Genomic DNA, 13,541 nt, shown 5'->3' on the forward strand with positions numbered 1-13,541 from the left:
CTGCCATGGGCAGGGACACCTCACACTAAACCATGTCATCCAAGGCTTCATCCAACCTGGCCTTGAACAGCGCCAGGGATGGAGCATTCACAACCTCCCTGGGCAACCCATTCCAGTGCCTCACCACCCTTAAAGAATTTATTCCTTATATCCAATCTAAACTTCCCCTAAGTTTTAACCCATTACCCCTTGTCCTATCACTACAGTCCCTAATGAAGGGTCCCTCCCCAGCATCGCTATAGGCCCTCTTCAGATACTGGAAGGCTGCTATGAGGTCTCCACGCAGCCTTCTCTTCTCCAGGCTGAACAGCTCCAACTTTCTCAGCCTGTCTTCATATGGGAGGTGCTCCAGTTCCCTGATCATCCTCATGGCCTCCTCTGGACTTGTTCTAACAGTTCCATGTCCTTTTTATGTTGAGGACACCACAACTGCACACAACACTCCAGGTGAAGTCTCACGAGAGCAGAGTAGAGGGGCAGGATCACCTCCTTTGACCTGCTGCTCACGCTCCTCTTGATGCAGCCCAGAATACAGTTGGCTTTCTGGGCTGCAAGCGCACACTGAAGCCGGCTCATGTTCATTTGCTCATCAACCAACACCCCCAAGTCCTTCTCTGCAGGGCTGCTCTGAATCTCTTCTCTGCCCAACCTGTAGCTGTGCCTGGGATTGCTCCAACCCAGGTGTAGGACCTTGAACTTGGCATGGTTAAACTTTACAAGGCTGGCATTGGCCCATCTCACAAACACTACCAGCAAACAAGCAAAATTCAAGTATTTTTCACCTTGGTTGACCCTATAGCGAGTACCTCGCCCTGAGTGAGTGTGAAAGCTCCCATGTGTCGAGTCAAAGACGCAGCCCCAGCACAAAGGGTTGCTGATGCCTTGGCAACCCTTGCCTATATCCCGCAGGAGCTAGTGTGGACACTAGCTAGTGTGGACACTAGGAGCAGGAGCTACTGTGTACAACTACTCCTACACAAAGAGCTGGTGTTGCTTTGATACACTTTTCTACAAAATACAATAGGAGCACACAAAGGCAAGCATTTGTGTTGGTTAGTCTTCTGTCTCACTGAGCAACTGTCAGCACTTTTGCCTTTGCAAGGCATGTTTGACCTTCCTGCTACCTCCAAAAGCATTTATTATCTCAAGATCCTGCAGAGGAACACTTGGAAAAGGGAGTAGAAACTTCCAGAGGACAATGCTTATCTGTGCAAAAGCACACTAGCTAATAAGGAAGCTGCTGCTTAGAATTATGTGTATTTGAGATTTATTTAACAGATGGTATCTACATACAGCAGAGAGTGTCTTTGTGAAGTTTTGGAATAGAATAGCTTAGGAATGGAAGGAGAAGATACACACATATAACTGCCAGCAGATACAAACAGGGTTTTATCCAGGAAGTAGTTCAGCCTTTGTCTATTTTGCACTTAAAAAGTGATTTAATTTTTCTGTGTACAAATATAAAATGCTCACACAAACAAAAACCTAGATTTAAACCATTCTCTATTTCTCAGGCTATGAACCTAACCTACAGCTATGGCTTACCTTTGTAATACACATTTTGAGATGAATTTGGAAAACCCCACAGAAAACATGCAATGATTTTAACATTTAGGACATGAAGACTGTTTTTATAACTTGATTTTTTACTCTAGCTACACCTCCTACTCCCTCTCATTACAAGACAAATGCTTGTGGCACATTGTCATCAGACAAAGGACACCACTAGGTCTAAAGCACTCCAAAAATCCCAAATCTAAGCTACTTAGAGACACTTTAACATGAAAAACAGATTAATAACTTTTGTCACAACCTCTCTAAGGTAATGTTACAAGTATTAAGAAACCAATCTATACTAATTACATCACAAAGCTTTTTTACTACAAGTAAATGCCTTATAACCAAAGTTCAGCACAAAGCTGGATGCATCCAATTCTCCCTCTACAAAATGCAACTCATAATTGCTCAGAAACTTATTATTCCTAATTTTTTAACTGCTTTTCTTCAATGTAATACTTCCTCCACCCCAAAATCATAAACCCTATTTAAGAATTTCTGTGTGAGGACCAAGGAGGCCCTAAAAGCAGTTACGCTTACTAATATTTTCACATAGTTGTCTTATATGCAGTCAGGCTGAAAAATCTGCTCTAATTTGCTCAAAACATATTTCTCATCACCGGTTTAAACAGTAGAAGGGAAAAGCCAACTTTACAAGGCATATGTTCAAGAAGTGTTCAGAACACACAGGAGTCTGTTCCAGGCCCCAAAAAATGTTCTGTGACCAAAACCATTGACTCATTCTATGCTTTCTCATTGCCATGCAACAGGAACTTCTTCACTTGTTCACCATTGTTGGTAATGCAAAACTACAATTAACAAACCTTGATTGCCTGGCTCTGAACTGCAGTGTCCAGCAGATATATTGGTTTAAATAACCTGAAAACATAACCATCTTCAGAGCTGGAGCAGTATGCAACCTTATTTTTGGTGCCACACAGTTGTGCCACACCACTCAAGGAGCAGAGCAGACATTAGGAAAGCTTGTGGGAATACTGTTGTGAGTTTGGCATCTGAACACTCTGCACCACCAAACCACATCCCCACATACAGGCATACACAAAGCCACCTTGCATTGCTTGCCAGTGACTACCAGTCTGTGAACTGAGATAAACTCCACCATATCATTCTCCCAGAACAGGCTTGTCCTTTCCTCCTTCCACATAAATTAATTCCTGAATATGCCATACAAGCTCTTTAACACCCTGAGTCAAAGAAAAGGTTAACTACAGTGCAAATCATGTAACTGGGTGAGGATAAACTGTCTGAAAACATGAATGGTTTGTAACAATGTATTTGTTAGCCTGCAGCTGCTATTTTTATTGTTTATAGGCATCCTCCTATAAACAACTTCTTCCTGTAGGACTACAAATAAAACCAACAGGCATAAAGTCAAAATGAATACAACTAAAAGCTGAAAGTAAAAGTGAGGATTTCTTTGCACAATAAACTTGTAGGTCAGGGTAAGCCACCAGGCACGCACATTTGGCAACAGCTCTGGGCTGCTCTGTTTTCAAGTCAGAAATCTGTGTTCAAACCATTCTTGATAAATGAGCTCAGCTCATTATGTGCAGGAAACTTTGCAGAAGCCTGTTCTTTGCACATGAAAAAGAGTCACTGCAAGCAATTACAGAAAGAGCAAAAGGTAATTTTAGATACTTCTCCTTTGACTTCGTATTCTGGACCTCACACACTTCGAGTCCTGACTGCTTCTAGACATGTCAGGATAAAAGTTTTTATTGCAGCTCTTTCATGCAAAAAGCTCCAACTCAAAATTTATCACAACTCAAGTAATAGAAATCAGAACACCAAACATGTACAGACAGATTTTATTTACATCTGCTTTTTCCCACCTGCTGTCACTAAGAGACATTTGTTTCATGTAAAATCCTGGGCTCGTAGTCTTGAGAGCTTGACAGAAGTTTGTCCTACTGCACAGGACCAGCAGAGTAGCTTCACTTGTTGAAGCTTCTATGGAGGTTGAAGTCATTTAAGTATGATTAAAACTTACACTATAGGATAACCTCATTTGCATGTTTCTAGAAACAAGAATGTTTTCACCACCTTTTATAAATAAATAGTATAAAGTAGCTACAGTTATAAGTGTGTTACTTCTTACAGTACTTTCATTTGAGCTGAACTATTTATAGCAATTTCAACTACCTGTTTTCTAAAGGCTCTTTTGCATTTTTTAAGTCTTTTTGTTTCCACAGATTTCCAAGCACGATGCCTATGAAGAGCAGAACTCCAACAGTACGATTTGAAGCAAATTTCTTCCAACAGTCTTCAGGTTTGTCTATGTCCAAAGTGTAAATCTGCAAAAGCACAGTGTAACATTCTAGCATTAGTCTACAGACTTATAAATGCTTGACACATCACAAGACACAGTAAAGTCTCTAACTTCAAAAACTGAATCTCAACTTCTAAAGTCTACCTTTTGCTCCACAAGAAACAGGAATACGCTATGCTTACAAATGATTTTTTGCATAACTGGCATCTATGTTTACTTCACCAATTTATTCAACATACAACAGGAATATCAGTGATCACATAAGGACACAATTCCCAGACCCTCTCCATGAAGGACTATAAACAGCCTGGTGTGTTGGGTTTGTCAGTAAAAATATCTGGGCATGTGTTGTGGTTTAAGCCCAGTCAGCAACTAAGTACCACACAGCCACTCACTCGCTCTCCAGGTGGGTTGATACGAGAACAGTTTAATAACGGAAATAGAGAGAAACATTATTATAATAATGACAACAGCAACAACAATAAAATGAAATAGAGAGAAGAATATAATGAACAAACAAAAAAGCCCAAGTGATGCACAATACAATTGCGCAACATCTGCCGACCAACAGATGCCCAGCTCATCCCTGAGCAGCGATCAGTCCCTACTTGCCAACTCCCCCGAGGTTTATACACTGAGCATGATGTTCAGCTGTCCTGTTTCTGCTCCCTCTCAGCTTCTTGTGCCCCCCCTTACTGGCAGAGCATGGGAAACTTCAAGTACTTGACTTAGTATAAACACTACTCAGCAACAACTAAATAATTGGTGTGTTATCAACATTATTCTCAGACTGAAACCAAAACACAGCACAGAAAATTAACTCTATCACAGCTGAAACCAGGAGAGCATGTAAGTCTTTTTGAGATTTTCCTCTGTAGGTAGCCAACTACTTCTTCAATGGAAACTTTAAATAAAATTAAGCCCCCCAAAACCTGCCTGCAGCTTTAAATCTCTGCTTCTAGGTGTTGCTCTACGCTCCAGTAAAGACAAGGCACTGGAAAGCCAGCAGTGACCCAGGCTAACTGGAATGCACAGGAAGGTGCTCAGCCCTGCCTAGTCACACACCGCTGGTTCAGTCCAGTCCCCCTTACCTATGTCCATTCAACTCTCTTGCAAAATAGGAACCAGGACACCTGCAACAACAGCTAGAAGCAAGGCTTGCCCAGCTTGGTAGCTGTGTGCTGTGAGACACAGCTAACGGTGAAAAAACAACAAACACAATGCAGCCAGAGCAAAGTTACTGAAAACTAGTCCTGGAAACAGAACTTGGTGAAAAAGTCTTGAGAAGGATTACAAGAGGAAGTGTTAAGCAAAATAAACGGGAGGCTTAAATGAAAAGTACCCCCAAAACCTCAAAACTTGCAATTCAGCCTATGAAGAAATAAAACCAGAATGTATTGGACTCAAAGAAGTAAAATCAGAATGTACTGGATGCAAAGAAGTGAAATCTTCCTTGGAAAACCTGCTCCTCTGCCATGTGTAGCTGTACAGAGGCAACAGGTCCAGGTTCTGATCAAATAATCTGAAACAGTGCCACAAGCTTCTAAGACAGGATGTTGTCCATGCCCTTGAGAACCTGTCAGCCCCTCAAGGACAGGGAACTGAAAACATTGAACTGACAAATGAAACCCGAGAGCAGCCAAACCACGAGGTATACCTTCAGAAATGCAAAGGAAATAAAAGATGTTATTTTTCTGTCAGTGAACTTCTTGGGTGGGACAGAAATTTGCCATCTTCATGACCCAAACTCCCCTGTCTCAGGCATAAATTCGATGAATTAAGTAAAATGTACCTTTTATGCAGCATGCTCAGCTGTCTAAACTCATTTAAGAACACATTCAGAAATCTTCAACATGAAGGTAAGCATGAGAATGTTCGGCAGAACTGAAAATAATCATTCAAAAAGGAAGCTACTCTGTGGTACACAGAACCATGTGCTCTTGGAAATCCACACAATTGTGCACATTTCACCACCTACATTCTGCATCCTCACTTACAGAAACCCTACCTGAAGAAAAGTAATTTCCATTTGTGCTGAAACTACAATGTAAGGCCTCTCTGACAATTCAAGCAGTAAATGATTGTGCAGCAGATACTGAGGTAGATCTAGCTTGCAGCTGCTACTGGAAACAAAAAGAAAAGCATTCCCTTGAGATGACAGCTTAACCTGAGGCACAGTTTTTGGTTAGGAACAGACTGAAAACCAGTGTTCTACAGTCTGTGGACCAGTGGAGGTCTCTTCAAACAAAAGGTCTGCAAAAGGTATTTAAGTGAAGGAAGCTTATTCTCAGAAGACTTGAGTTCTCCACAAAGAGACTCTTTGTAGTTGGCAAATTGATGGGAGTTGAAAAGCACTCTGATTTCTTATCAAGAACTTCTACATGGAAAAAGTATTAAATCTATCAAACCTGATGTGCGAGGTGAGCCCCTACAGCAGCCACAGCTGAGTAATATGGGAATGTCTGGTTACAATTCATTCCTGCCATGCACAAACTCAAGAGCATTGCAAGGCTGAAGCCACTGAGCCACTGCTTCGTATCCTCCTTGAATTGTAATGCTGTTGACTTCACACCGATCATGATGTCATCCCTCTTATCCTAGAATGAAATGATGAATCAGAAAAAAAAATCACAACCCAACCACCACTTCATAAGGTAAATAAAAAGGGGAGCCTTGCTTAAATTTCCAATGCTTCCTATTAGGAACCCAATTTAAGTCCATTTGTAGGTCCCTACATTAAAATTGAAATTAGAAGGTTGGTCTTTAGAGCTGTTTTAGCGGCCATGAGCTAATACCAACACTGAGGTTATTTATACAATGCAGATGCATAAGCACACAAAATGCATTATACTTCCAGCTTGCCACCTGATACATAAAACATTTACAAGCAGCAATAAAAGGCCTGAGGGCTGGGGTTTCATTGGTACAGTTTTAGCTCAGCTGAGGGTAAGGAACTGCAACAGGTTAACACTGCTGTTTGACAACAAAGCTCTAAATTACACACAAACATACAGTGATATCTAAAATTTCCCACTGCTACTCTACCTGGTGCGCATAAATAGTATCGTATACCAGAGTCCACATTACTCCAGCTAAGTACAAGGGCAAACACACAGACCAGTCACATGACCCTCTGATGGCAGACCAGCCAAGAAGGGCTCCCCAATTAAATGTAAGTCCTAAAACCATAGAAAGAGTAAAAGAAAAAAAGTTACAAGATTGCCAGGAGCTATCTATATTGCATGTATATAATCCACTACTATTTATTCCAGCATACATTGTATCAGTAGCTTTTTGTACATTACCAACATCTCTATTTTTCTACCACTTATTTTCAGGAAGGTAATAAATACAAGTAATTTGATATTAAATACTCTGGACATACAAGGTGAAATACATACAGCCATGCATTTCCCCCAATATAAATTTTACTTCATTACCACAGGGAAATATTTGTATAAAACTATTCCATACAACTATACCCATACAACAGGTCTAAAGTTACAAAACTTAAATGTCAGCATAACAAAAGATGTTAGTGTAACTGACTGCACAGCAGCCAACTATGCTACTTCAAGGCTGAAAATAACAATTTTGGTTGAGAAAGCTGAAGGCAGCTGTTCCCTGGATCCACACAGCTGGAATGTGAAGGCCAAGATTCAAAGATACATTTTAGTTGCTCAACCTGAAATATAAGCACCACCAGTTTCTGCACAGGAATCATTTTAGAGGCTGAAGATTGAAATGCAGGACAAATGCATGTGTAAGACAGGTTCTGAGATAAGCCCAAAACTAAAGCTGATCCTCAAATGTCAAATATTTATTTTCTCCCTCCTTTTCTCCCTCCCCTCACTCCATCAAATTAAGGAACTCATTTTAACAAAACCCCCCTAACCCAAACACCAACTCTTATATGCATTATAAATTACTTAAGAAGCTTCTGACACAACAGAATTTCATCTATAAGGTATCTTTATTTTAATATAAAGGCATACAAAATCAGATAACTCAAGTTGAATTACTAATTTGTAAAACACCCCAAAAACTCAACTCAAAGAAAAAAAATAGCAAAAATATTTCCAGCTCACCCAAAACTAACTGTGGCCAATATGTTATTCTCTTCATCAGAGGGTAGGCGACCACAAGAGACAAAGAGGCTGCTCCCAGAGCGATACTGTAAAACATACAAAGAGGTTTATTGTTTGCCAGTCTAAAGATGCAGTGTGGCATTACAGGAGAGGTAAAGATTACTGAACTAATTGTTTTACTTTGAAATACAATTCCATAACTAATAACCTCCTCCCCTTGCCCCCAGTGACTTTTCTGATGAAAATCTCTGGGCTTGACTGTGGACCTAGAATCAAATTTTCAAAGGCAAAACATAACTTATATGTCACCTATAGTAATTCAGACACAGAAGCACACAGAGCGCCAAGCTTAGTTGTCCACCAAGAAAAACAAAGGACTGGAAAGTGGAGATATCTCCAGCTGCCAGGGGCCTGCTTGCCGTCCTCGTCACCTGAAAATAAAAAGAATAATGTTAATACCAAATCCAACATAACACATTCCAATGGATCTTAAAACTAAAAGTCACGCCGTTGGTATACAGCAGAAAAATAAACAGAAACAGGTCACAGAATGTATGAGATGGGGTTACTTCAACAATACAAACCTAGCATATCTTCACAGACATGACCTGTATTTCTAAGCAGCAGTGCTTATACTAGAAGCATGCAGGCTTTAAAACCTAGAGCAGGAATAAAGTGCCATTTATATGTAACAAGGCTGATTAGAAACACTGCAGACATCTTGTATATGAATTTTATTACCTTAGAGGAAAAAAATAATCAGACTTTAAAATTGAGCTGACTATCCCAATTTCAAGGAGCACTTCTGTGCTCAAACACTTTAAAGTGATTACTGTGCAAAACATTGTAAAGATGCAGGGCTCCTCTAACACATGTAACCATTATTAATGACTGTGAAAGGACAATTAATTGAATCCTAGTCAGGGTACAGTGGAGTTTAGAAACTCTGTCTTAAATAAGAAATCATAAAAGGTAAACTAGAAGAAGAAACAAACATCAGAAACAATTTAAACTGAGTTATTTGCCAAAGGTGACCACTGCCAAAAGGGAAAAAATCCCACAGAATCCAGATGTCTTGCATGTTGATAAAGTGGTGTAAAGTGTATTCAAAGAGGTTCAAAATCCAACTTTTTAGAGAATACTCTGTGGGCATACAGTGTTCTGCACATGCTTTAATAATGTGAATTTAAATAAAGTTTTTCAGATTAGGTTAAATGTCAAATTCTGCTGCTGCAGTTTAAACATGCTCTTAACATATCTGTGACCAATTCCACTGCATGTTGCAGCCAAACATAGGATGTTTCATTTGAACAGAATAAAATAATTACTAAATAATCTGTAACATAAAATGTAAAACCCCAACCCATTACCACAAGCACAAGACAACATCCTGCTACTGACCCAGCCTCTATCACACTTGTTTTAAAGATATCCTTTAAGATAAGTAATACGGTGACAGGAATGTCAAAAGCTTTACATCTAATCACAGTAAGGCATAAATCAATTAATTATATTGAAAAGTCCCTATTACTAATCACACACTCCACCCTGACAAATATTTATAGCATATGTAGTTGTTAGTAACGTCCAAACACTAAACCATCCAAAACTGCCACAAAACCTGAACTGATTCATTCACTGCCTCCCCAACAGCAGATACACCAGTGCTGTAATAACTTCACAGGCTGGCTCATTCTCCTGTCTCTCACCAGCACTGAAACCCAAAGCCCCACACCAGGGGAACAATACAGAAGCAGAAAACACGACAAGCAAACAGTGACACATCGCTACGATACTCCCCTCCAAGCTTGCACCTATGGACATTACAACATCTGACACCGGGCACTGCCTTCTGCTCATTTCCCTCTTCTGAACAAAAGGGGGATGAAAAGTACAACACAATGGAAGAGGATTAGCTCAGGGCTGGGCATGACATTCTTAGCAGCCATTTTCACAAACAAGTTAAAATACTCAAGGAAACCTGGCTCCTGAAAATTAAATACACAAAGTGTTTCTTGGGTAGATAGTAGCTAGCAAGTGCAACAACAAAAAAGTGTTATTTATTTTGTTCTGTCGTGCAAAACTGTGTTGTAAACTCCAAGTGCTACCTACAGCTGACAGCCACGTGTATTTTATCTTACATAGAAGTAAGTGCTCTAGAAGACTTACTACGGCCCCAGAGAAGCGTTATACACAGTGAAACGATTTCTACTATTCTAGGAGGAGATGTAGACGAATTAGCTGCACGCATCTCGGATAGAATGGAGGAATTACTGAACCTGGAGCCCTACGCCTGCCCTCAGCAGGTAACCACTGGTGATGCGGGAGATGAGCGGACATGTACTTTGCACGCAGATCTTGTCAAGCCCACGGGGGTCGCTCTACCTTTCTGTCATAGTCGCGATCCCACATGTCGTTGATGGTGCAGCCGGCTCCGCGCATGAGCACCGCCCCGAGGCCGAACAGGGCCAGCATGTGGCAGTCGGGGAGGCAGCCCGGCTCGGCCGCCAAGCTGATGCTCCATGTGCACGGCAGGTACAGCAGCCACGTCCCTGAGGGGAGAGAAGACCCGCGGGTGGCCTGAGGAGCGACACGAGGCGCAAGGGGGGGGGAGTCGCCACGGTTACCGCGTCACTCCGCGGCGCCTCGCCGCGCTCACCGGCGGGTTGGTGCAGCCGCATGAGGCGCAGGTAGGGCTGCAGCGGCCCCGGCGCTGCCCGCACCAGCTCGGACGCCGAGAAGCTGAGCGGGCGCGGCAGTCCCGGCGGCGCGGAGGGGCGGCGGAGGGGCGGAGCGGCGGCGAGAGGCAGGCGGGCGACGCGGAGACCGGGAGCGCCCCGGCACAGCCACGCCAGGAGCGCCGCCATCTTGCCGCCGCGCTTCCGGCGTGGCGGTGGCACGTGGGGTCACGCATGCGTGAACCCACCCCTTCCGTCGGGGGAGTGGGGCCGGGCCTGAGGCGGGTGTGGGTTGTGTGTCACCGTCCGTCCTCCGGGTGCTCACTCGCTCCCGGGAATCGAAACTGTGGGTGAGGCCGGGCGGAGCCCGCCCCCCGCGGCGCTGGTGGTGCTGCTGCCGCGGGGCAGGCAGGGATCTGTCTTGGTACAGGTACAAAGGACGGTGGCCAAGTCCTGGCTCGGGTCGTGAGGGAGTCTGGAGCTTTGCCTGCCGTCAAGCTTCGAGAGGTGAAAGCTGACAGAGCCCCCGAGGGGGACCCATGACACAGCAGCAGGATGCACACATTTAGTAACTCCTGTAGTCTTTAGTTGACGTACCTCAGCACCGCACAAAAAGCACATGTGCTGGTTTTGTTATTCTGTGAAGTCTTCCATGCTCTTTGTTAAAATCCCATAGATAACTGTCTGTCGTCAAATATACCATAATGTTCATGCGTCCTCAGCATATGTCTCTTCTCCTAAACCTTCCCAGACTGTAGTTACGAAAAACTACTAAGGTTGTATATGGCCTGTTGTCCTGGATTCAGCTGGTACAGAGCTCATTTTTTTCATGCCGTCTGGTGTAATGCTGTGCTTTGGATTTAATCTGATAACACTGATGTTTTGAGTTGTTGCTCAGTAGCTCTTTCCCTGATCAAGGACTTTCCAGTCTCTCATACTCTGCCTGTGAGAAGGGGCATGGGAAGCCGGGAGGGAGCAGAGACAGGACATCTAACCCAAACTAGCCAAAGGGGTATTCCATGCCACAGCACGTCATACTTGGTGTATAAACTGTGGGAATTATCCAGAAGGGGCTGATTGCTGCTCAGGTTGGGCTGGCTATCAGACAGCAAGTAGTGAACAATTGTACTGCTCATCACTTTTTTGGAGGATGGGGTTTCTTCCTTCTTCTCTCTGCATATTTCCTAATGTTGTTGTATTGCTATAATTTACTTTTATTTCAATTAAACTTTTTATATCAACCTGTGGGTTTTGACCTTTTTTTCTGATTCTGATTTTTGTCCCACTGCAGGGATTTAGGAGGGATGGGGAGTGAGTATGAGGCTGTGTGGTACTTAGTGGTCAGCTGGGGTTAAACTATGACATCTTTGGATCTCTGTCCTCATTCACTTAGTTCTCCCAACATCTTCTCTGAGTTACTGTGTAAAATGGGGAAGGAGAGGAGCTTTGGACAGAGCCATAAACACTTTGTCTTGCATGGTTTCAGTGATAAAATATCCACAAGTTTGCTGCTGAAAGATTTCCTGGAGAATTCGGTGACCATGTAGTGTGTAACTTCTCTCTCATTGCACCCTTCCTTCAGTTTGAACACCTTGTACACTGACAAAAACCAAGGGAAACCATTTTAGACCATCATTTCCCAAAAAGTTGGCTGCCAAGAGGAAGTAAAAAACCAGTGTGATGGAGAAGAGACTTCTACATATTTCTGCTTGCTGGAGCAGTATTGCACAGCAGTAACACAGTTTGCTCAGGACCATAAGAGAAACAGATGCTCAGCTCTGATGAAGTGTAACTAGAATATTTTTTCTTGTGTGACCTTGTCTGTTTCATTCTGTTGAGATCAGTCACTGGGGGCTTTATTCAGGTATGGATGAGTGCTTGAGGTGTGTTTGAACAGTGTAGCTTGGAGGGCAGCAAACAAGTACCTGCAGCCTTGCACGCTTGCTTTGCCTATATTTATATTCATTGTAAGGTGGCCTAGCTCCTCACTGAAGAAGGAAACCAAAACCCAAACCCTCAGAAATCTAGAGAATAGCACATTTCAGACTTGAAAAATCACCAAAAGCTATTAAGTCCCCACTGTCATTTTTGACTCAAGTCTGAGTCAGTGGTCAGAATGTCCCTGATTCCAAGGAGATTATCAGTTTCCTTATTTTTACATGCCTTAAATGGTCCCCTATACAAAGGTCTCATGATGCAATGCACTCCACCTTTCAGGAACTGATACACAGTAAATCCAAGGTGAGCAATCCAAGCTCAAAAATGCAAAAGCAGATTGGAATGTGTGAGAGAATTGCTCCTGCTCTCAGATAAATCTTTCTCTGTGTGTGTATGTATGTATATATGTATATATACATATATATATACACACACACACATATTTAAGTTCAAGACCCCAAATTTTACAGCATTCACAGAGGGGAAAAAACCCTTGGATAAAGTGCTCATGGGGCCTGCGCTACTGCAGATGGGGCCTGTGAGGGTTGTATTCAACTCTGGGTCTGACCATACTTGTCCTGCTGTGCTGGGATCCAGTGTCACTACATTTGTCTCCCTTCTGCTTTGTTTGTAGAGACCTAACAGTAGCTATCAGCTTAATATACAGCACTTTGTAAAGAGAAGTCACTTTGTGAAGAAGCTCAACATGAGCCAGCAGTGTGCGCTCACAGCCCAGAAAGCCAACCGTATGCTGGACTGCATCAAAAGGAGCGTGACGAGTAGGTTGAGAGAGGTGATTCTCCCTCTCTACTCTGCTCTCATGAGACCTCACCTGCAGTACTGCATTCAGCTCTGGGGCCCCAGCATGAGAGGTATAGAGCTGTAGAAATGAGTCGAGAGGAGAGTCACAAAGATGCTTCAAGGGCTGGAGCATTTATCCTATGAAGAGAGACTGAGAGAGCTGTTCAGCCTCAAGAGCAGAAGGCTCAG

The 13,541-nt window shown here is 42.8% G+C and overlaps 1 protein-coding gene across 1 annotated transcript; it reads right to left on the reverse strand.

Annotated features, from left to right (window-relative positions):
• Positions 1–3,373: 3,373 nt before the first annotated feature.
• COQ2 (coenzyme Q2, polyprenyltransferase) lies at positions 3,374–10,802 on the reverse strand. Its single transcript, XM_005146616.2, has 7 exons — positions 10,595–10,802; positions 10,321–10,487; positions 8,245–8,366; positions 7,936–8,021; positions 6,893–7,026; positions 6,256–6,444; positions 3,374–3,872 (listed from the first exon to the last, which is right to left on the reverse strand). Exons 1-7 carry the CDS (start codon positions 10,800–10,802, stop codon positions 3,717–3,719), a joined length of 1,062 nt encoding a protein of 353 aa, XP_005146673.2. The 3' UTR covers positions 3,374–3,716.
• Positions 10,803–13,541: the final 2,739 nt, after the last annotated feature.

Source organism: Melopsittacus undulatus, chromosome 7 (assembly GCF_012275295.1).
Source record: "Melopsittacus undulatus isolate bMelUnd1 chromosome 7, bMelUnd1.mat.Z, whole genome shotgun sequence".
Taxonomy (NCBI): domain Eukaryota; kingdom Metazoa; phylum Chordata; class Aves; order Psittaciformes; family Psittaculidae; genus Melopsittacus; species Melopsittacus undulatus.

What these genes read in the sequence shown, in the direction of transcription:
- COQ2 (XM_005146616.2), bottom strand. Translation starts at nt 10,802, where the DNA reads ATGGCGGCGCTCCTGGCGTGGCTGTGCCGGGGCGCTCCCGGTCTCCGC. An exon ending in ATCGCGACTATGACAGAAAG is followed by an intron (nt 8,367 to 10,320) that starts GTAGAGCGACCC and finishes TTTTATTTTCAG; the next exon opens with GTGACGAGGACGGCAAGCAG. An exon ending in TTGGCCACAGTTAGTTTTGG is followed by an intron (nt 7,027 to 7,935) that starts GTGAGCTGGAAA and finishes CTATGGTTTTAG; the next exon opens with GACTTACATTTAATTGGGGA.